Source organism: Chiloscyllium punctatum, chromosome 44, assembly GCF_047496795.1.
Source record: "Chiloscyllium punctatum isolate Juve2018m chromosome 44, sChiPun1.3, whole genome shotgun sequence".
Classification (NCBI taxonomy): Eukaryota; Metazoa; Chordata; class Chondrichthyes; order Orectolobiformes; family Hemiscylliidae; genus Chiloscyllium; species Chiloscyllium punctatum.
Window position 1 is genome coordinate 34,457,471 of NC_092782.1, and position 24,339 is coordinate 34,481,809.

Below are 24,339 nucleotides of genomic sequence, written 5' to 3' on the forward strand. Positions count from 1 at the left end.
ACAGTGCTATTTTCTGGGTCTGCAGATTGGATGAAGCAAAAATGGCCCTTAGTAGAGTGATAAGCTCTTCTTGTTGGATGTGGGAGTTGAGGGAGAGTTTATGTGTTTAATAAGAATTATATCTGCAATAAATGCCATTGGTTGCAAATTCTATTGCATCGAATGGATCAGTTGGAGAGACAGTTAGAGGCAACAAGGAACTTACAAGAGTCTTCTGTGGCAATCCCCATTTCAAACAAGTATGCTGTTTTGGAAAGTGTAGGGAGTGATGGATTCTAAGGGGAATGTAGCATGAACAGCCAAGTGCCTAGTATTGAGACTCGCTCTAATAAAATGAGAGGTACGTCGGGTTCCAAGAGATCAATTGTGTAAAGGGACTTTCTAGTCCGAGGCACAGATAGACCTTTCTGTGACCAGCAGCAAAATATCAGAATGGTGTGTTGCCTCCCAGGTGCCAGGATCAAGGATGTCTCGGAGAGGGTGCAGAATGTTTTCATGGGGGAGAGGGGCCAACAGGAGGTCATTGTCCACATTGAGATTAATGTCAAAGAAAGGGAAAAAGGTGAAATGCTGAAAGGAGAATATGGAAAGTTGGGAAGGAATTTCAAAAGATCCTCGAGAGTACTAATATCTGGATTATTCCCGGTGCTAAAGGTAATGAGGGTAGGAATAGGAGAAGAGAGCAGATGAATGCATGGCTGAGGAGCTGGTGAGTGGAAGGAGTATTCACATTTTGGGTCATTCAAATTTCTTCTGGGGTAGAAGTGACCTGTACAAGAAGGATGGATTGCACCTGAATTGGAAGGGGACTAATATACTGGCAGGGAAATTTGCTCGAACTGCTCAAAAGGAGTTAAACAAGAAAGGTGTGGAAGGAGGACCCAGGGAGATAGTGAGGAAAGATCAATCTGAGACGGGTGCAATTAAGAAAAGAAGCGAGTAAAACAGTCAGGACAGGCAATGACAAAGCAGTGAACAAGGTAGGACTAATAAATTAAACCACATTTATTTCAATGTAAGAGGCATAACAGGGAAGGCAGGTGAGCTCAGGGCATGGTTAGGAACATAGGACTGGGATAACATAGCAATTAAAGAAACATGGCTCAGGGATGGACAGGGCTGGCAGCTTAATGTTCCAGGATACAAATGCTACAGGATGGACAGAAAGGGAGGGGGAGTAGCATTTTTGATAAGGATAGCATTGCAGCTGTGCTGAGAGAAGGTATTCCTGGAAACATATCCAGAGAAGTTATTTGGGTTGAACTGAGAAATAAGAAAGGGATGATTACCCTTTTGGGGTTGTATTATAGACCCTCTAATAGTCAGTGGGAAATTGAGAAACAAATTTGTCAGGTGATCTCAGTTATCTGTAAGAATGATAGGGTGGTTAAAGGAGGAGATTTTAACTTTGCAAACATAGATTGGGACTGACATAGTGTTAAGGGTTTAGATAGCGACGAATTTGGTAAGTGTGTACAAGAAAATTTTCTGATTCAGTATGGGGACATACCTACTCGGGATGGTGCAAAACCTGACCTACTCTTGGGAAATAAGGCAAGGCAGGTGACTGAGGTGTCAGTAGGGGTGCACTTTGGGGCCAACGACCATAATTCTATCAGTTTTTAAATAGTGATGGAAAAGGATAGACCAGATTTAAAAGTTGAAGTTCTAAATTGGAGAAAGGCTCATTTTGATGGCATTAAGCAAGAACTTTCAAAAGCTAATTGGGGGCAAATGTTCGCAGATAAAGGGACAGCTGGAAAATGAGAAGCCTTCAGAAATGAGATAACGAGAGTCCAGAGACAGTATATTCCTGTTAGGGTGAAAGAGAAGGCTGGTAGGTATAGGGAATGCTGGATGACTAAAGAAATTGAGGGTTTGGTAAGGAAAAAGAAGGAAGCATATGTCAAGTATAGACAGGATAGATTGAGTGAATCCTTAGAAGAGTATAAAGGCAGTAGGAGTATACTTAAGAGGGAAATCAGGAGGGCAACCAAGGGACATGAGATAGCTTTGGCAAATAGAATTTAGGAGAATCCAATGGGTTTTTTACAAATACATTAAGAACAAAAGAATAACTAGGGAGAGAATAGGGCCCCTCAAAGATCAGCAAGGTGGCCTTTGTGTGGAGCCACAGGAGATGGGAGAGATACTAAACGAGTATTTTACATCACTGTGTATTGTGGAGAAGGATATGGAAGATATAGAATGTTGGGAAATAGATGGTGACATCTTGAAAATGTCCATATTACAGAGGGGAAGTGCTGGATGTTTTGAAATACAAAAAAGTGGATAAATCCCCAGGACCTGATCAGGTGTACCCGAGAACTCTGTGGGAAGCTAGAGAAGTGATTGCTGGGCCTCTTGCTGAGATATTTGTATTATCGTTAGTCACAGATGAGGTGCCAGAAGACTGGAGGTTGGCAAACGTGGTGCCACTATTTAAGAAAGATGGTAAGGACAAACCAGGGAACTATAGACCGGTGAGCCTAATGTCAGTGGTCGGCAAGTTGTTGGAGAGAATCCTGAGGGACCGGATGTACATGTATTTGAAAAGGTAAGGACTGATTAGGGATAGTCAACATGGCTTTGTGCGTGGGAAATCATGTCCCACAAACTTGATTGAGTTTTTTGAAGAAGTAACAAAGAAGATTGATGAGCGCAGAGCGTTGGACATGATCTATATAGACTTCAGTAAGGTGTTCAACAAGGTTCCCCATAGGAGACTGATTAGCAAGGTTAGATCTCATGGAATACAGGGAGAACTAGCCATTTGGATACAGAACTGGCTCAAAGGTAAAGACAGAGGGTGGTGGCGGAGGGTTGTTTTTCAGACTGCAGGTCTGTGACCAGAGGAGTGTCACAAGGATCAGTGCTGGGTCCACTATTTTTCATCATTTATATAAATAATTTGGATGTGAGCATTTGAGGTATAGTTAGTAAGTTTGAAGATGACACCAAAATTGGAGGTGTAGTGGACAGTGAAGAAGCTTACCTCAGATTACAACAGATGGGCCAGATGGGCCAATGGGCTGAGGAGTGGCAGATGGAGTTTAATTTAGATAAATGCAAGGTACTGCATTTTGGGAAAGCAAATCTTAGCAGGACTTATAAATGTAATGGTAAGGTCCTCAGGAGTGTTGCTGAACAAAGAGACCTTGGTGTGCAGGTTTATTGCTCCTTAACAGTAGAATCACAGGTAGATAGGATAGTGAAGACGGTATTTGGTATGCTTTCCTTTATTGGTCAGAGTACTGAGTACAGGAGTTGGGAGGTCATGTTGCGGCTGTACAGGACATTGGTTAGGCCACTGTTGGAATATGCGTGCAATTCTGGTCTCCTTCCTACTGGAAGGACGTTGTGAAATTTGAAAGAGTTCAGAAAGGATTTACAAGGATATTGCCAAGGTTGGAGGATTTGAGCTATAGGGAGAAGTTGAACAGGCTGGGTCTGTTTACCCTGGAGTGTTGGATGTTGAGGGGTGACCTTATAGAGGTTTATAAAATCATGAGGGACATGGATAGGATAAATAGCCAAAGTCTTTTCCCTGGGGCTGGGGAGTCCAGAAAGGGCATAGGTTTAGGGTGAGAGGGAAAAGATATAAAAGAAACTTAACAGGCAACTTTTTCATGCAGAGGGTGGTACATGTATGGAATGAGCTGCCAGAGGAAGTGGTGGAGGCTGGTACAATTGCAACATTTAAAAGGCATCAGGATGGGAATATGAATAGGAAGAGTTTGAAGGGGTATGGGCTGGCTGCTAGCAAGTGGAACTAGATTAGGTTGGGATATCTGGTCGGCATGGACAAGTTGGACCGAAGGGTCTGTTTCCGTCCGTTATACCTCTGTGAGTCTATGATTCTATAACTGCCCTGCAATGGTAGCCTTGATTTTTGTGCTCAAGCTCTGATGTGGCATGTTAATCTACAACTTTGTGATTGATTCAGAGGCAAATACATGACAAATTAAGGCACAACTGTAACACAAGATAACTCATTGTCTGTACTTGACCAATTCTTCTATCACTTTTAAGTTGTTATCATGATCACATGGATGGGCAATAAATGCTGGCCAGCCAATGATGCCCACATCTCACATAAACTTTAAAAAACGCCAAGGCAGAAATCATTAAGCTTCACCACTAGAATTGCATATGGAACAGTATCAGAGTGGCAGGGTTGAAATCTTATTCAACTTATGCACACAGCTAAAGATGCATCACATCAACAGCTCTTCATAATTTCTGCCCTATATATGTATCGAGGCTTGATGATAAGAATAGGTGGTTTGTGCATTTATACTACAGCATTGAATGAACATGGCCACCTGCCTTGATACTTGTGAATGCATCAAATTATATTGTGCATTCTGCACCATAATACGTACACTGCTCAACCTCCTTCTCGTTGAATTGCATTCAGAATATTTGTAAAAAATCTGCTTAAGCCTTTCTTAATAGAAGAGAAAAGACAGCATTTTGCATAGGAAATTTTCAAAACTTCCATTTTGGAGCTTAAAAGCTTTGAACCAGTTATGACTTGGAATCAATCTCCTAAAAAGTATAAATTAAGGAGTCTGAATGTAATTGGTCCCTCTAACACCCTCAAGATTAGTTTTTCAACTGCTACAAAGTTTAACACTAATCAAAGTATAACTTTCAAAACCACAAATTAATCAATTAACCTCAATCATTTGAAATAGCAAAGTTGCTTTCAAAGTCATTTAAGAAGGTTTCACAGTAAGGAATAGTAAACCTTTTAATTCAATTACATTCTAAATGCTTTAAATATTATCAGTGCATTCACTGTTCCATTGGAAAGATCCACAGAATGAGAAATTTCTCTTATATTCATTTTGGAGGAGTTTGTAAAAGTCTACTGAACACTGAAGGGAAATTTATATGTGGTAGCTCATTTAGGACTGAACCGAGCAGAAATATCTTCAACCACCAATGGTGAGCCTGTGGAATTCTCTGCCACAGAAAGCAGTTGAGGCCAAAGTAATGAATATTCTCAAGAAGGAGTTAGATCTAGTTTTTAGGGCGAAAGGGATTAAGGGGTATGGAGAGAAAGCAGGAACAGGGTATTGAGTTGGATGATCAGCCATGATCACATTGAATGGCCAGGCAGGCTTGAAGGGCCATTCTATTTTCTATGTCTCTATGTTCCATGGAAATAGGTGAATCCAGAAAACAATTGTCCATTTTGCAATATTACATTGTGGGTTTGCTGAGTTTAGTTTAAGTTCATGTTTCACAGCTCTGTGGTGGAGGAAAGGGAAATTCTGCCAGGGGTGCATGTATGGAATGAGCTGCCAGAGGAAATGGAAGCTGGTACAATTATAAGATTTAAAAGGCATCTGAATAGGAAGGGTTTAGAGGGACATAGCCCAAATGCTGGCAAATGGGACTAGGTTAATTTAGGATATCTGGTCAGCATGGATGAGTTGGACCGAAGGGCCTGTTTCTGTGCTGTACAACTCTATGACACTGTGACAGAACAGGCTGACCATCAGCATTCAGAGTTCCATCTGAATCTTGCTTTCTCTTTCTATTTTCAATATTGCTAATTGGGGAAGTTCCAACATTACGTACTTCTATTTTGAGTTCCCAACAAACGATTCTCATTTTACCTTTATGTTTGTTGTGCACTGACACAAGAATTCAGGAAAAATTATGTCAGACAGAAACCTACAGGGGCTGAGCGACATGGGCAGTGGCAGGATGTGTGTCAGGATCAGACGAGAAGTCCAACATCTGGGGCACCTTGCTTCATCCTTCATGTTCTTCACAAGTAGTAGGGTGAGTTTCTCGCTGGGCAGTAGTGAGTCACCAGTTAAGGGGGATGATTGCTTGCTAGCCACTCACCTCGACTCACCCCGTCAGCATTCAGCTTTCTATATTCCCCAATTCATCAAACAAGCTAGATGTCGAGAAAATTCAACATGGAAACCAGAGTGGGTATCTGGTGGGTTCAACCAATCACATACTCCAAATGACCTTCTTGTTGCATTGGACCAAAGCACAGCTCAGGGTATGATCCACTGGCACCAGCCACAGGCACCCATTGTCCAGCCTTTGCCAATGCCTCACAACCATCATGGCACCTCTCGGATACACGGGTAGGATGCTCTGGCAGCACAGACTTGCATTGCAGCGTGCACTGGCAAATGGCATTAAAAGACTGCAAAAAGGGACACTTTACATGTAGTAACAGGCACCCAGCTGATTAATTAGACCAGCATACATCTCAGACCTGCTTGCTTGCCTTCTAAGCACCTACTCATTTAGTGTCAACTGCATGCTAACAGCATCCCTGCCTTATCTTACCATGCCAATTAGTGTAGTCACTAAATCAGGCAGCTTGCCTTGCTGATCAGTAGTCCTTGATGAAGTGGGTGTACTTCTTGTTGTTTCTTACACCTTCATCATGTCCCTGAAGCTTACGTGGCAATCATACTGCATGTGCAGCAAGCAAGCAGTAATGTTTCCAAGTCTTCAGTGAAGTCCATGGAGGGATCAATCATTTAGGGGTCCCAGCGCAGTACGTCAAGGGCAGTCTCCCATAGCATTCCAGGGAATTGGCAGACGTCCACTGGGGAATTCTCAGCCAGGGAGCCTGCATCTCCAAAGAGGCCTAATGGCTGGAGCAAGGGAGTGCAGATGCTCCTCTTCAGCTGGCCCTGAGGGTGCTGGAGCTAGCTCTCAGTGGCAACTGTCAACCTATCCATTAGGCAGCCAAATGGTCATATAATATGCTACTTTGTTGTAGCTTCTGGACAATGAGGACCAGTGTGTCTCAGATCTCAGTCTGCTGCTCCTGTTCCTTCCTCTGCATATGGAAAAAGTTCCTGATTGCTGGAACCACAGGCCTCAAGGGCCAATTGACCACTTGCTGTGCTGTATTCATTTTATTATCCTAAGTAGCTTGAATAATAACCACCAAAGGGGGGAAAGGTTAATGTCTAAGACCTTTCAGCCATAGTACACTGAGGGGCTGAAAACTGAGGAATGTCTTACATAGAATGCACATTTGAATGTAAAAATTAGTAAAATTGTATTGAGGCATGTCAGACTGGAATGTGGTGCAAAGAGAAATATTTATTGTTAATACACTTGCTGTAATTTTTAATTTGAAATGTTTCACCCTCAACCTGTATGCCTGACACGGAGTATGTACTATAATTATAAAAGCATATTGAGGCACCTGTGAATGGAACATGCTGTAAATTGAATTTTATTGCAAATTATGTAATATTCAGGTCAATGTTCTGTAATTTGTTTTACAAATTTTATGAATAAAGTATGTTTTTGGAAAGGAATAGAGAAGGAAACACTTCAGTGTACGTAGTACTCTTGTCTAAAAGTGTTATGTACCTGCAGCTTTACTGGACTTTACTGTTATTTTCACAGTATATCTTACTGATTGCCAAGAAGCTATTATTCCTGGGGTTTTTTCCAGATGATATTGTCAATTTTTTTGGCAGTTTTGAATAATGAAAGGCTTCTACTTTTTCAAAGGGAGGACCTTTCTTATTTTGCTGGCTGTCTTGTGATTAAAACTTTGCTTTAGTTGCAAAAGGGGTTACTGGAACCTTCCAAAATGTGAAGACAGTTATGTTGGCATTTTTCCAATCTCATATACTGGAAATGCTAGCAGTGACTAATTGTTATGCAATCTTAATGGTCACTTGTATATGATCATTCTGAAAACTGGCATGCTTTTGAAACTTACCTGCTATGTTAAGGTGATTTGAATGAATTCAGATCAAGAGAAGGCAGACCGTACACAGCTCACGAGTGAGTACATGAGCCTCTTAAAATTTCACAAGTTTAACCTGCATACTTGTATTATGTTAGTTGATCTTACCTCAGGCTGATGTTACCCCTGTCATTGCAAGGAAATGCCAGGTAAGTACCTGGTGCTCATTATAATTCAGCAATCCTTACTGGAAGTACACATATCCTGTGAAAATTGAATGTAATGTTCCCCATAATAGCCCCTTACTGCCAATCCTCATCCATGAACAATGACAAATTAAGCTGCTTAATTGTGTCCAAATGTAGAGTCCTGCATCTGTATAGGAGGAAGTAAATGGAGTACAACGAAAAAAAATGAAAAAATATGTGACGCAAAGGATAGAAATAAAGAAACAAAAATATAGAAATAATGTTTAAAGGAAATTAAAGGAAAAGAAATACAATAGTTTGTATTTGGTATATACCCAAATGCTTGTTGAAAAGGTTACAAAATGAAAATAAACAAAGGAAAGGTTGACCTTTACAGATGAGACAGTGGATTCATTGTTATATTTCTTTTGACAAATATTTTGACCAATCTCTTCAACCATAAACAGAAATAAGGAAGTAGTTTGATTTGGTAATCCCAGCAGAGACAAGTGAAAGTATTAGTTATATGCATTATTTCACAGCTTTTGGTTCCATTTAATATTTGGATGTACTAGCCCTGACTGCCACACACATTTTAAAAATATGCAGCACTTAATGCATGCAGCCATAATATTTGTCTGGAACCATACATATCAGATCTCCAATCCATCTTTAAAAATTCAATCAGAGTCTTCCTCCTTTTTTCTTATTTGTAGCTTATTATGTAAACTGTTAGTTACTTGCTGCCTTGCCAAATAAATGTTTCTGCTCTAGATGTTTCATTGTACTATTTAGCTTGGTACATTAATTTTTGTTTTGCATTGTACATTTACTCAATTTGTTTCTTTGTAAGCTTCATGATGTAAATACCTTTTTTCTTCAACAGTTTTGTTGGCATTTTGACTGAAATCAGAGAAACAATTATTGGCAGCAATACGAAATTAGGCAGCCCACTCAGCATCACCAAGTTTTCACTATCACAAATATCATATTGGGGGGAAGGTATTGCGTATGCTCTGTTTTGACTTTGAACTTATCATTAAGGTATTCTTTTGTTTTTACTTCTTCTCTGTACATTTTATTTGCTTCTTTTCTCTCCTATATATGTTGACTCATTGGCAAGGTCTAAGTTCATTACACACCAATCATTTCTGGTAAATTACCAAATGATCAATCTTTATCTGTAAACTCTCACAGTAAATGTTCGGAGCTTATTGATTTACTAAGGTGTTGACAGCCAAGACTGATCCCATTCTCACTTTTATACATGGGAGTTTCCATCAAGGAAACCCTAGCTGATTTTCCCCTCGAGGACGTATGGTGCTGAAGTCAATTATCATATTCCAACAAATGAACTGGTTGAGGTTACCTTATTCACAGTCTTTGCACGTTTCCAACACTTTACTCACTGGGCTATTATTCGTCAAAGAAAACCTTTATACCTTTTCACATTTGCCTTTTCCACATTCCTAAAAATTCAGTGTCAATGATCTTTTTTAAAAAATGCATCTCTGGAAATACAAAGAATTATACAAATATTTTATTTCTCATAGTAAAACATAAAAGCACTTGTTGCCAGTGAAATTAAAAAATAATTTGATATGCTAGTGTAACTTTATTAATCAAACTTTATTTGTTTAAAATGCCATATTAAATTTAAAATGAAATCAGTAAGGAAGTATACAATATACATTAAAATCCCAACTTCTACTCAGAAGAAAGTTATACATACACCTTTAGAATTGCACAAGAGAATTGCAAGGAGGAAAGTGAAAATGTGCATCAATTGGCAAATAATATGCATCAGAAAATATTTTAGCACTTTCAGGTCATGAATTCAAGTGTACATCAGTGATGACTTCATTACTGTTCTCCACAGAAGCTCTAAACAACTAATGGAAACAATTGAAGTGGGAGGTAGACACTTATTTTGAATTAATTATGTTGTTTGTCTAAAGCAAAATGGAAAGGCAGATAGGAATTCTCAGAAGACATGTACCTTCCAGTAATATTACCATGGGTATATATTCTTTCACAACAAATTCACCTGCTTCTGTTCACTACTGCATAATTAATAAGTATAGTCATGCAAACTGCTTAACATCCCTATAATTCTGCAAGAATTCCTTTAACTATAAAGTACAGACCAAATGATTACATTAACTGCTACCATGATCTCCATTTCTGTTCATCCAAGGCTGCTTGAAACAAAAGTGTTGTTAACACAGAGGAAGATACGACAGATCAGATCATTTCTGGATTTGAACACCATCTCTGTCACAAAATTGCAAAAATATGGACTATGAATTTTCACGTTATAAAATGTAAGGATATTTATACATGCTCACTGATTAGGCTACTTTAGGAAACAACTAACATGCTTGAATTTTTTGGTGGTGCATTTAGAACTTTCTTTTTTTAAATTGTCTTCTGCACACATCATAAGTCTTCCCCAATATGGTATGTAGCTTATCTTCTCCAGTATCATGTCAAAAGTGTTCTGGAACTAAACCATATAACAGAATTGCAGAATTGTTTTTTAACTCTGCTGGCTGGCCAGTATTTATTACTCATCCCTAGTTGCCTTTGAGAAGATGATGGTGAGTTGCCTTCTTAAAGCATTGCAGTCCATGTGCTGTGGGTTGATGTGCAATGCTACTCGGGAGGGAATTCCAAGATTTTAACCCAGCAACAGTGAAGGAATGGTGAAATATTTCCAAGTGAGAACGACTTGAAGGAGAACTTCCAGGAAGTATCTGCTGCCCTTGTCCTTCTAGATGGAAGTGGTTGTGAGTTTGGAAGGTGTTGTTTGCGAATCTCTAGTGAATTTCTGCAGTGCATCTTGTAGATAATGCACACTGATGCTACTGAGTGTCAGTGGTGAAGGGAGTGGATGCTTGTGGATGTGATGCCAATCCAGCAGGTTACTTTGTCCTGGATGGTGTCAAGCTTCCTGAGTGTTGCTGAAGCTGCACCATCCAGTCCAGTAGGGAGCATTCCATCACAATCCTGACTTATGCCTTGTGAACAGGCATTGGGGAATCAGAAGGGGAATTACTCACCACAGTATTCCTAGTATCTGATCTGCTCTTACCGCCACTGTGTTTATGTGGTGAGTCCAGTTGAGTTTCTGGTCAATGGTAGCCCCAAGGATATTGATGGTGGGGCATTCAGTGATGGTAACATTATTGAATGTCAACGGCCAGTGATTAGATTGTCTCTCATTGGAGAGGGTCATTGCCTGGCATTTGTGTGGCATGTATGTTTCTTGCCACTTGTCAGCCCAAGCCTGTAGGTTGTCCAGATCTTATTGCATTTGAACATGGACCACATCAGTATCTGTGGAATAATGAATGATGCTGAATATTGTGCAATCACTGGTGAACATGCTCACTTCTGACCTTATGAAGGATGGAAGGTCATTGATGAAGCAGCTGAAAACGATGGGCCTAGGACACTAGTCTGAAGAACTCCTGCAGATCTAGCCTGGAGCTGAGATGATTCCTCCAATAAACCACAGCCATTTTATGTGTCACATGTGACACCAATCAGCAGAGAATTAGCCCACTGATTCCCATTGATTCCAGTGTTGCTAGGGTTCCTTGATGCCACACTCAGTCGAATGCAGTCTTGATGTCAAAGGCTGTCACTCTCACCTTACCTCTGGAATTCAGTTCTTTTGTCCATGTTTGAATCAAGTCTGTAACAAGGTCAAGAGTTATGTGAAACTGGCATAACCCAACTGCTCGTCACTGACCAGGTGCTATTTGATAGCAGTATAGATGACACCTTCCATCATCTTACTGATGATCGAGCATAGACTGATGGGGGTGGTAATTGACCGCACTGGAATTGTCCTGCTTTTTGTGTACAGACCCACGTTATTGGGTAGATGCCAGTGTTGAAACAGCACTGGAAGAGCTTGGCTAGGGGAGTGACACATTTTGGAGCACAAGTCTTCAGTACTATTGCTGGAATGTTGACAGGTCCCATAGCCTTTGCTGTATCCAGTGCCTCCAACTGTTTCGTGATATCATGTAAGGTCCTGCGTTCTGATGGGCAAATCAGGACAGGACTTATACACTGTATGGTAAGGCCTTGGGGAGTATTGCCAAACAAAGAGACCTTGGAGTACAGGCTCATAGTTGCTTGAAAGTGGAGTCGCAGGTAGACAGGATAGTGAAGAAGTGTTTAGTATGCTTGCCTTAATTGGTCAATGCATTGAGTATAGAAGTTGGGAGGTCATGTTGTCACTGTACAGGACATTGATGAGGCCACTTTTGGAATATTGCATTCAATTCTAGTCTCCCTGCTGTAGGAAAGATGTTGTTAAACTTGAAAGAATTCAGAAAATATCTAAAAGGATGTTGCCAGGGCTGGAGGGTCTTTGCTATAGGGAGAGGCTGAATAGGCTGGGGCTGTTTTCCCTGGAGCATCAGAGACTGAGGGGTGACCTTACAGAAGTTTATAAAATCGGGAGGGGCATGGTTAGGGTGAAAAACCAAGGTCTTTCCCAAAGCACGGGAGTCTAGAACTAGAGGGCATAGTTCTAAGATGAGAGTGGGAATATCTAAAAGGGACATAAGGGGCAACCTTTTCACGCAGAGGGTGGTGCATGTATGAAATGAATTGCCAGAGGAAGCGGTGGAGGTTGGTACAATTACAGCATTTAAAAGGTATCTGGATGTGTATGTGAACAGGCAAGCTTTAGAGGGATATGAGTCAAGTGGGACTAGATTAATTTAGGGTATCTGGTTAGCAAGGACAAGTTGGACCAAAGGGTCTGTTTCTATGCTGGAGTGAATCGAATTGGCTGAAGATTAGTATCTATGATGCTGGGGATCATTGGATGAGGCTGAGATAGATCATCCACTTGGCACTTTTGACTGAAGATTGCTGCAAATACTTCAGCTTTATCTTTTGCACCAATATGTTGAGCTCTTCCATCATTGAATATGGGGATATTTGCAGAGCTGGTTGCTCAAATGGATTGTTTAATTGTCCACCGCCATTCATAACTGGATGTGGCAGGACTGCAGAACTTAGGTCTGATCTTTTAATTATGAGATTGCTTAGTTCTAACTATCACTTGCGACTTATGCTGTTTTTTTTAGATTAGATTACTTACAGTGTGGAAACAGGCCCTTCAAGTCCACACCGACCCGCCGAAACGTATACCACCCAGACCCATACTCCTACATTTACCCCTTCACCTAACACTATGTACAATTTAGCATGGTCAATTCACCTAACCTGCACATTTTTGGATTGTGGAGCACCCGGAGGAAACTCACGCAGACACGGGGAGAATGTGCAAACACCACACAGAGAGTTGCCTGAGGCGGGAATTGAACCCGGGTCTCTGGCGCTGTGAGGCAGCAGTGCTAACCACTGTGCCACCGTGCCGCCCACTGTTTTGCATGCAAGTAGTCCTGTTTAGTAGCTTCACCAGGTTGATACCTCATTTGTAGGTATTTCTGGTGCTGCTCCTGGCATGCCCTCTGTTGAGCCAGGGTTGATCCCCTGACCTAATAGTAATGGTTGAGTAGGGTATATGCTACATGAGATTCCAGATTGTGCTAGAGTACAATTTCGCTGCTGTTGATGGTTCATAATGCCTCATGGATGCTTAGTCTTGAATTTCTAGATCAGTTCAAAGTCTATCCCTCTTAACACAGTGATAGTGCCACACAATATAATGGAAAGTATTCACAATGTGAAGTGGGACTTGGTCTTCACAAGAACTGTGTGGTGATCACTCCTTGACATGCTGTTGGGGACTGATACATCTGCAGCCAACAGATTCATAAATATGAGGTCAAGTACATTTTCTTGTCTTGTTGGTTCCCTCCCCACCTGCGGCAGACCCAGTCTAGTAGCTATGTTCTTTAGGACCTGACCAGCTTGATCAGTAGTGCTGCTGTCAAGCTCCTCGTGGTGATGAACATTGAAATCACCTACCCCCAGTCCATTTTACGGACTTGCCACTCTCATTACTACCTCCTAGTATTGTTCAACATCAAGGCATTCTGATTCATCAGCCAAAGGAAGGCGGTATGTGGTGACCAGCAGGAGGTGTCCTTGCCACTTTTTAATCTGAAGCCATGAGATTTCACAGGGTCCAGAATCAATGTTGAGGACTCCAAAGGCAAATCCCTCCCAAGTGTAACTCACTGTGCCACCACCCCTGCTGGTCTGTCCTACCAGAGGGACAGGACATATCCAGGGATGGCAATGGTGGTATCTGGAACATTGTCTGTCAGATACAATTCCGTGAGTACTACTATGTTAGACTGTTGCTTGACTAGTCTGTGAGACCGCTCTCTCAATTTTGGCACTAGCCCACAGATGTTAGTGAGGAGGACTTTGCAGGTCTGACAGGACTATGTTTTCCATTGTCTTTTATTATACCTTTGTCAATGTCAGGTGCTGCATTTCTTTGTTGAGATGTCATAGCAACTAATACAACTGAGTGGAGCTTGTTAGGTCTTTTCAGAAGGCAGTTGCCAGTCAATCACATTGCTGTGGTTGTGAAGTCACATGTAGATCACACAAGGTGAGGGTAGCAGATTTCCTACACTAAAGGACATCATTGAGCCAGGGGGGAGGGGGTTCCAATAATCAACAAGTTTTTAATTCCAGATCTTTTTATTGACCTAAATGCCATCTACCATGATGGTATTCAAACCCAGATGTTAGCTAAGTTTCTGGATTCATGATCTAGTGATACAATCACTGGGCCATTGCCTCCTCTAGTCTTCAAGTAAAAATAGTTGCTTTCTCAGAATGTCAGTGCCAAGATCAATAACTCACCCAAATAAATTATGGATGTTCATCCTATCATTGTGAGGGGCATTATAATGGAACTCTGCAATTTTGCTTCATTGTGCTAAGTTGTTCCTCTAAATTGTGAATGAACCCATTAGCACAAATACTGTGTCCATTTACATTATTTATTTATACAGTGTTAGTGATCCTCTGATAAAGCCAGGTATAAATAGACTTAGGAGAAGTTAACTTAAACAAGACTTCATTAATGCAAGAATAAAACTTGATTCAATTTGTGCCAAATGGTTCTTTCTTAATGGCTCATTTTACTACATGTCTTTTGGTAGTTCAAGCAGAGAGGTGCTGCTGCAGTGTTAATGTCAAAATGGACTCATAATCCAAATGTACACAAATCCCACTATGATAGCTGGTGGTATTTAAATTAAACAAATAAATCTGGAATGTACTAGTCTTGACTTTTCTCGTCTTGATTGTTACAAAAACCCAACTGGTTCATTGATAAACTTTAGGAAAATAACTCAGCTGACCTGGTGGGGCCCAATATGACTCCACATCTGCAGCAAGAGCATTTAGATAACAAATGTGGCCTGGCCAGTGATGTTCAAATCCTATGAAAGAAGCAAAAAAAAGTCATCTGTATGTTCTGCTCACCACAAGTAATCATTAGACAATTCTGTAATGTTGCTTTCATTTTCAACATATAGGATTGGGTTTTATAAAATTCATCCAAATATTAAATTACATGAACAACATAGTTCACAATATTATCTTTATTTAGTGGTGCTAAAACTATGTACTCCTACTTTTCCTTTGATTAGTAATAGTACTTGCATCATCCTAGTGGAGGGAAAATAATCATTGACTTGAACACTGCACCATTCACAAAATTACTCTGCAGCTGGGTACTACTAACGGCTTATCATTATTTATTTTTATTCAAAAAAGTTGAATTCAAAGTGTACTTCACAAACATTGGCCCTTGCAGCATAACAAAAAAAATGAGGCATGACATTCATCAAATCTCAAATGGTCCAGCTTAAAAATGAATTTCCAAATTAAATGACACCACAATGCTAGAGCATTCAACTCAGTTGAATACACTTCCTACCATAAGTCAAACAGTGAACTAACATTCAAATTAGATACTGTATACAATTGAATATCATACAATTCTAGTACATTTGTAATCTGTATGCTGAGTTTCTAATTGATTTATTTGCAATTATTTCATGCTTTAAACCAATCTCTGCGGAGGAATTAAAAAATATGCAGAGCTAGCTAATTTAAAATAATTCAATTTAAGCATAACCATGTTGCCAAATTCCATGATCTATGCATGCAGAGAGATCTCCTGTGCTGTCATACCTTTGTAAGATTGGTTTGGATCTTAGCACAAAAGATAGGCCATCATTTTTCACTACATCTGTTTCTTTTCCCCCAGAAGTCTAAATCTTGCTGCGTCCAGATTAAGAGCCTCTTTGCGCCTGAACTCTAATTTAAGTATCCTGCTGACAATCAACTGGACACTTTCCAGGTTGTTGCTAGCTTAATTTAAATTCAACCTAGTTAAAAAGGATCTTAAGTCTGGAAGATGTACTGGCTATAACTATATATCAACTGAAGTATTGCCTAGCTGTTGGATAAAAGTATTTCATAATCACTTGTGAAATTTTGAATGAGTGAAACATGGAGACTAAGGTTAAACACTTAGATGTGCATATTTCAAAAACCTTCACACTTCCCAAATGTTTGAAGGAGTTATTCATAAATAATTTTCTAATGTTAGCCATTCTTCAGAGGAGGGGTCACATTCAGAAACTTGACCACTGCGCTCCTTTTTCTTAGGTTCTAGGGCTTTGGAAACTGCTGTCATGGTCAAATAGGGGGCAGGTGCCTAGATGATTAGTTTCTCTGACTTGGTCAATTAGTATCCAGAGGTGGGCTGACCATCCGATCAAGCATGGGTGGTGAGCTGTCAGAGCAAGGAGATCAATAGGAATCCCTCCAGTATTTAAGAAGCCAATACTTGCCTTTCCAGGTAAGCGAGAGAGAATGTACTCCAAGATAGTGGTGTGCTCTCTTCAATATTTTAGATTTTTAAAAAGTGGTCTCAGAAGTCAGGTCACCATTGGTTGGGAAAGGCCACGCATGAATGTCCTGCAAAGGGTGGTCAATGGCTGCTGCTGAGGCCTGGCAGTGTCTGTAAACTGCCTGGACGGCTGATTCCCACATTAGCATAAGGACATCACCTCTTCCTGGAATCTGTACTCTTCCCCACACACCTCCAGGGACCTGGAGGCCAATTGGAACATTGAAGTCAGTCTCCAATATTAGGTCTTTAATGAGATCAATGAGCTACCCCACCAGCTGCTTGTGGGAGGGTAGCCCTCCACCACCCTCAGTCCCACCTACAATACTAGGGTGGTATCAGAAAACAAGTGGCACCCACACACTCACTGCCTAGTCATCCATGAGCTTTCCCAGTGGGACTCAAAAACTCAGAAGGATCAGTAGATGTTGGAAATATCTCCCAAAACTGTGCAAACTATCAGCACCTTCCCCACATTCAAAGCCGACTAGGATTCGCAAGTTGCACCAAAAAATAATTTGGTATTTATGCAGTTGTGTATAGAGGGAAAAAAAGTTATTTTTTAGGAGATTAGGTTTACATGGTTCCTTTAGACAGTTTAAAAGAGTAAAACATGGCAGGAGTGCAACAGACGGGAAACGGGAGGTTTCAAAGTTTGTGTGACAGGAATGAGCTTTTTTTTAAAAGATTAGATTCCCTACAGTATGGAAACAGGCCCTTCGGCCCAACAAGTCCACACCGACCCTCTGAAGAGGGACCCACCCAGACCCATTCCCCTACTCTATATTTACCCCAACCAATGCACCTAACACTATGGGCAATTTAGCATGGCCAATTCACCTGACCTGCACATCTTTGGATTTGAGTAGAACAATTTAAGGATTGGAACTTCAAGGCAGGTGTCAAAATTTGGAAAATGAAATGTATTACAATTGACGGAGTTATTTGAAGTGTTTAATCTACAGAGCGCCATTGACAGGGTTTCTTAAAAACAAAACCGTGACTTTTCTCTCTGTTACACAGAGGAGTCGATATACTGTTACACGCCCAACAATTTCACCCGTGACCAAGCGTTATACGCCAGAGGATATTGCTGGACCGAGCTGAGAGATGCTGTGCCGGGTGTGGAGCCGAGTCAGCGGCCATCCCTCTTTGAGCACAAGTTCCTTCCTTACGCGTTGCTCGCCTTCGCTGGCATCATGTACATCCCGGCCCTGGGCTGGGAGTTCCTGGCGTCCACCAGACTGACCTCGGAGCTCAACTTCCTGCTTCAGGAGATAGACAACTGCTACCACCGCGCGGCGGAGGGCAGGGCTCCCAAAATCGAGAAGCAGATCCAGTCGAAAGGGGCGGGCATCACGGAGAAGGAGAAAAGGGAGATCATTGAGAATGCAGAGAAGGAGAAGAGCCCGGAGCAGAACCTCTTTGAGAAATACCTGGAGCGGCGAGGCCAGAGTAACTTCCTGGCCAGGCTGTACCTGTCGCGGCAGCTGTCTGTGGTCTTCCTCAGTATCATCCCAATCAGTTACCTGTGCACCTACTATGCCAACCAGAAACAGAACGAGTTCACTTGCCCTCTGGGGGAGCCCCCTGACCTGTCCAGCAGTGAGACCCTCCAGGTGCACGTCAACTGTAAGCTGCCCTCGGTGCAAATGCAGCGCATCATCGCCATCGTGGACATCGTGCTGCTGTGCTTCATCAACCTGATCATCCTCATCAACCTCATCCACCTCTTCATCGTCAGGAAGTCCAACTTCATCTTCGACAAGCTGCACAAGGTCGGCATCAAGACCAGGAAGCAGTGGCAGAAGTCGCAGTTCTGCGACATCAACATCCTCGCCCTGTTCTGCAACGAGAACCGCGACCACATCAAGTCGCTGAACCGCCTGGACTTCATCACCAACGAGAGCGACCTGATGTACGACAATGTGGTGCGCCAACTGCTGGCCGCCTTGGCTCAGTCTAACCATGATGTCACTCCCACCATGCGCGATGCAGGAATCCAAACCATTGACCCTAGTGTGGACCCCGCTGACATTGACAGCAACGAGCAGCTCATCATAAAGAGGCCCCGGAAGAAAATGAAGTGGATCCCCACCACCAATCCACTGCACCAGCCTTTCAGAGAGCCCTCCACCACCTTCAAGTTGGAAAACAACAAGGGGGAGAAACCCAAGCCTGCAAGGCGGAAGACAGCGACAGACGGCCTCGCGGCTCCTCTCCTAGACTCGACTTCAAAATATTTTCAAGATTCATCTTCCAGTAAAAGTGAAGGGAACACAACTGTTAACAGTGAGAAAAAACACAGTCGGCACTTGTCTTTGGATGTTCATCCGTGCATTGTGACCACCAAAAAGCCCAGGCCGGATCAGGAAAGTTGCACTTCTAAGACTCAGGATGGAAACTTCTTGCATTCAGAGGAGAACATGTTGGCACATGTACCATCTCCCATCAAAGGTGAAGTGTGAGTTTACTGAATATTAATTAATCAAATTATCTTAAAAGAATAGATAAGTGGAGATAATGTTTTTGTTACTTATTTTAAATGCAGTTGTGGTTTCTGCAAACTGATATTATGCATGTTTGCAGTATAGTATTTTCTACCCATAATTCACTAGATAAGTTCCAAATGGATTTTGAATAATGTTTTAATTAAAAGGTTTGTAATCAGGGAGCAAGCCACAAAATATACGCTGAAGAAAGTTGTGGCAAAAGATAGTTTTGGTGGCCGAATTTGAAGGGAATAATGAGGCATCAAACTGACCCACTTGGATGAACAATAACTACATTAGCAGTCACAGAGACAAAAAAAATGACATAGATTCCAAACTTACACCAATAGATTTTTCCATTCATTATTGAAATAATGTAATTATTGGAAAAAATATTTTTCTTGTTACACATTCAACCCAATAGCATTCTACAATTAAGGAATAGTTTGGAGTTGATGTTTAAGAAATATAAAACTGTTGGTCGTACGGAATTGAATTTTACCAAAAAGAGAAACACACTATCAAACCTTTGTGTCTTGCATCATCAAGATTAATTTAACTCTGTCTGTCAGGCTCACAGTGTCACTCACTTGTGCTGGTTGAAGCTTTATATATTCCTATGCAGGCCCATGTGCTCTGCAAACAGAAACATCATGTCCAGTTTTTGTACCTTTTTGTATTCAGCAAAAGTTTTGGGGACAACTGTTCCCTCATGCATTCCCCATGTCTATTCCTCAACGAATTAGGGCTGATTAGCCTTTCTTGAATTTAAACAAAAGCTTGGGGGATAATTGTTCCTGATGCATTCTCCTTGTCAGCACTTTGACCAACCAGACTCCATTTTCCAATGAATCAGTATTCTTTTGTGCTTGTAGTGCAGTTTGCTCTTCCCCTTAAAACTTGATATTCTTACCTTTGCCCTCGTGAGCTCAAGACACAAAACTTCAGCAGTGTGTCTCTTTTTCACAAACCTCAAACATAAATTTCAATGTATGTGCAATACAGGGAATGTTGCAACATTACAAAATCTGGTTTTGGTAAAAATTTTAATTGTTTGCCATCCAAACAGAAAAACCTGTACGCTTCATTTGCAGAAATGTGTATTTTCTCATAAAGATGTCATTTTATGAGACAGTTTTTCATATTAAAATTGCTTCTTTTTGTTTTGATCAAGTGTCAATACTCTGAGCACTATTTCATAACCTGTATCATCTGTAAGTTTTCTTTTCTCTATTAAGTGTTTTGTTTTGTTTCCCATCATTTTCCACATTCTGTTTGAATTATGTTCCACTTACATTAATTGCTGACTACATTATGCTAAATCTCTTAGCACTTACATTTTTGTTACAATTACATTCCAGCCAAAAATCAATACCCAACCAGATTTTATCAAGATAAGAAGCCACAGAGTGGGTCTTCACCATTACTCATATTTTAAAACAAAATAGTTGAGACAGCAAACATCTATAAAACACACGGAAGAATCGGCAATGTACCTAGAAACTTGACTTCAAACTCCTCTTACCCTTTCTACCTGAAAGACAACACATCCTTTAAGCTGACTTCAGATTTTTGCTGGATTACAAAGTCTTCACCTAATTAACTGGAGCTGGTCCCTCAGGGGTCAGAAAACAGAAATTGAGATCGCACCTTTGTCCTGAATCCACCATTCGGAAAAAAAAACACTTTCTTTTTACGATTTCCACAGAGGCATTCCTTTAATTTGGCTGGAGACTGGTTTCTTTGTCAATTAAAGGTTAGATTGGGGAACCAATAAAAATATCCAAACCTCACACACACCCCCACAAACATAGATAGTTCCTAGAATTGCATTAGGAAGCCATTCAGTCAGACTGAATTTCAAACCCCATCCATACGGATTCCTAACTTCGGAGGGGCTTGAGAGCTCTGCCATTCTCATTAGAAACACTGCAAGCAAAAGTGCCTGCAAGAATATCACCTCGTAATGAAAAGGGTGAGAGTTCTCAGGAACCACAATGTGACCTTGGCCCCAGTCGCTGCACCAAAGACAAGGCTTGTCTGTCCATAAAATAGTGCATTCCGGAGCACGGTAAGCACTCCTTCGCCAGCCACAATGTGCTTCTCTATTCAACAGCAAGAGCCTCATTCTTCTCTCTTTTTTGTTATTTTCATTACTTCAGTGGTCCTAGCTTGCTTCCCTTCAATACCCCTTGTTCCTTCTCTGTTACTTTAACACTTTGGACTCTTTCAGCCACCTGGAATGCACCCTTTCAATTTATAGACTGTTTAAAGTGAAAGTAGAACTGCTACAGAGAGGTGAATAGGAGAAAGAGATTAAACTGGAAGTAATGAAAGTGGAAGAGAAAGGAAAAATGAATATAAGGTGAAGGAGTGGGGTGAAGGCAAGAAATGTGAAGGAGAAACGAGAGAAGGAGAACAAGATAATCATAGGATAGATTTTTAATTTTGGATCAAGTTCCCCGCCTTAGAGTAATTTCTTGACCCCACTGCTTTTGAATGTTATGAGAAGCATGTTTTGATTTTTGAATGTAAGACCTCTTAAGGTTAGTGGTGATAAATAATGGTCCACTACCATTGATATAGGTATGTTCTCCTAAAAATCACAATGTGTCTTTTCCTTCAAAAGTGTCAGCACTGTGGAATGCTGCACAATGAATGCTGTTCCCTGGAGTATGATCACAAATTTTTTTTTAGATAAAACTAGTTATGAAGTGCCTTATGATATTTTAACTTCTGTGTTAATTTAAATGTCAATGTCCCAATCTACATTTTGTATCTGCAAAATGATAACGATGTGAGTTATAATCTATTCTATGGTTTGATACCCATGTGAATTCTTCAATCTGATGGGCTGCTCATCCAGCTCGGTGGCTGCAATATTCCTGGAGGCCGCAGGTTATTTGTAGGCAGAGTTTGAAAGCCATGTCAGTAGAAGGAAAATTGCTGTTCTGAAGTCCATTAAATCCTTCAAGTTTGGGTCTCAACACTGTTAAACATAAAATCCAGGTGATGTAAGAGGAAGTATATATTATTTCCCTTTAATTTGAATTAAGGGTCAGATTGGCATTTACAATATTAACAGTATGAATTTACAGTTTTTAATTATTTAACTGCAGATTGTAATAGTTTAAAACAATATTAATGTTGAAGTTTTATGCTTGCATTTCATGACTATCTGAATTCTAACAAGTTATTTCTCATAGATAGTAATCTGTCTGAAGGAGGTGCTACAAGCAATATTAAATATTCATCAGAGAGCTGCCTAACTCTTCCCATCAGTAAAGCTTATGCTACCAACTATACAAACAACTTGCCAACTGTAGCAGTTCCATCCAGTCTAGAAAAGGATGTCTGTGACACAAAGTCCCAGTTCAACCGCAACCCTACTCATCCCTTAATCAACATCCAGAACATCCCAGCACTTTATGAAGATCGCGAGGATGAAGCATTTCCCTCCAGCTTTCTAACTGCAAGAGTCACTTCTTCTGCAGATGCACCAGATTTACCTACGCATTCACCAGAGAAGATATTACTCGCTACGTTTGAAGACCCTATAGTAATGGTTAGCACGATAGAATATTAGCAGATTAGATATGCAATAGAATTAGTTCTATCATATGGCTGATATTGCATCATTGGAAGATGACATTGGCACAAGTACTAACCTCTCCATCTGTTCAGTAACTAACACATAAAGCAAATAGTGTTCTGAATGTGTCCCCATGAGTTTCCCTCGATGCAAAATAGCCAATGGGCGTGTTTCCCAAACAGAAAAATTGTTTTTAAATCAAAAACTCTCATGACTCAACACATTTTATGGTGCTTAGCTTTACTAATTGTAGCTTAGGTTTAAACATCTATTCTAAAACTGCCAGCAGTGCAATGCAACAAAGAATTGATGGAATAACCAACTGGAGTTTACAGTCAGACAGTTCAAGGACTATAATTAGCAAGTCTTGCTGTCAGAAAGCAAAAGCATACAAGTGCTATTGAATAGATGCTGACACAGAGAATAGAAAGAAGCACTCTTCACTGGTTCTTTGTTCGAGATGATACCAATAAAGAACCAATAAATGTTTACACAGTTTATTTTTACACATCTTTTATTCACTACATTAGCAGGAAAGCTACTTCATAGCACAAAAATGCAATAAACAGTAACAAGAATCACAAAACTCCAAAGCAACTGTAACCTGTTCACTTTTTACTTCAACTTTTAAAGATTTTTATGCTTTGGGTTTTATTTCCTGAAAATGTTACTTTAAGTAGAAGATCAACAATAGGTTTCTGTATTCCATTTCTTATGAAACATAAATACACCGATTGTATAAGTAAAGGGTAGCAATAATTTTTATCAATATATATTTGTTGTAAATATTACAGTTCTAATTATTACCATTACTATAACCTATGTGGTCATTGCCTCCACCTGGTGTTTCAAATCCTTCTGACAAAATTGTGAAAATGCATGACAATGAAACATAAGCTAAGAAATTGTTATTGTGCCAGGAATCAGTGTGAGTGGGCAGTCCACCATAATAGATGCTAGGAGATGGTTTAAAACTCAAGGCTCATTGGAAATTGAGCTGTATGTCTATTCAGCAAGAAGCCAATCATCTCATTGTAGAGCCTTCCCCATTCCTCCTGATGCCATACTCCAGTAAGTAGAGAAATGAAAGCTTCACTGTTCTTAGGTGGCCCCAACAGTCATCTTAAGTACCCTCAATTAGATCAACATAGTGCCAAAAATATTGCACAGAACAGACATGGCACAGATGACACCTAATCTTTACAGAATTTGACATGGTGTCGCTGATTGGTTATTAAGCAAGGCTAATGTCTGCTTTAGGGAGTGACTGTTTGACTTTGCTATCTCCAGGTTATCCAACATGTCCTGCTTCAGTAGATATCTTAAAACAATTGCATTTGCAAGGGTTTGAGAAAATTATTAGATTGAAAACTGTCAAGGCACTAGATGCTGTTGGACTTCATTCTTAAAATAAGTAGCTGCTGAGGCAGCAGATGCACTGATTTAATTTTTTTTTAATTCCCTAGATGCAGGAAAGGTTCATGTTGAAA

General features: G+C 40.5%; 1 protein-coding gene across 4 annotated transcripts in view; it reads left to right on the forward strand.

Annotated features, from left to right (window-relative positions):
• panx2 (pannexin 2) overlaps positions 1 to 22,600 on the forward strand; it is a 46,500-nt gene extending 23,900 nt beyond the window's left edge. For all 4 annotated transcript variants that reach the window (XM_072562592.1, XM_072562594.1, XM_072562595.1 and 1 more), the window contains 2 exons: positions 17,789 to 19,222; positions 22,468 to 22,600. In XM_072562592.1, the coding sequence (XP_072418693.1) occupies positions 17,789 to 19,222; positions 22,468 to 22,526 (1,493 nt within the window). In that variant the 3' untranslated portion in view covers positions 22,527 to 22,600. The remainder of the gene's footprint in view (positions 1 to 17,788; positions 19,223 to 22,467) is intronic.
• The last annotated feature ends 1,739 nt before the right edge of the window (positions 22,601 to 24,339 follow it).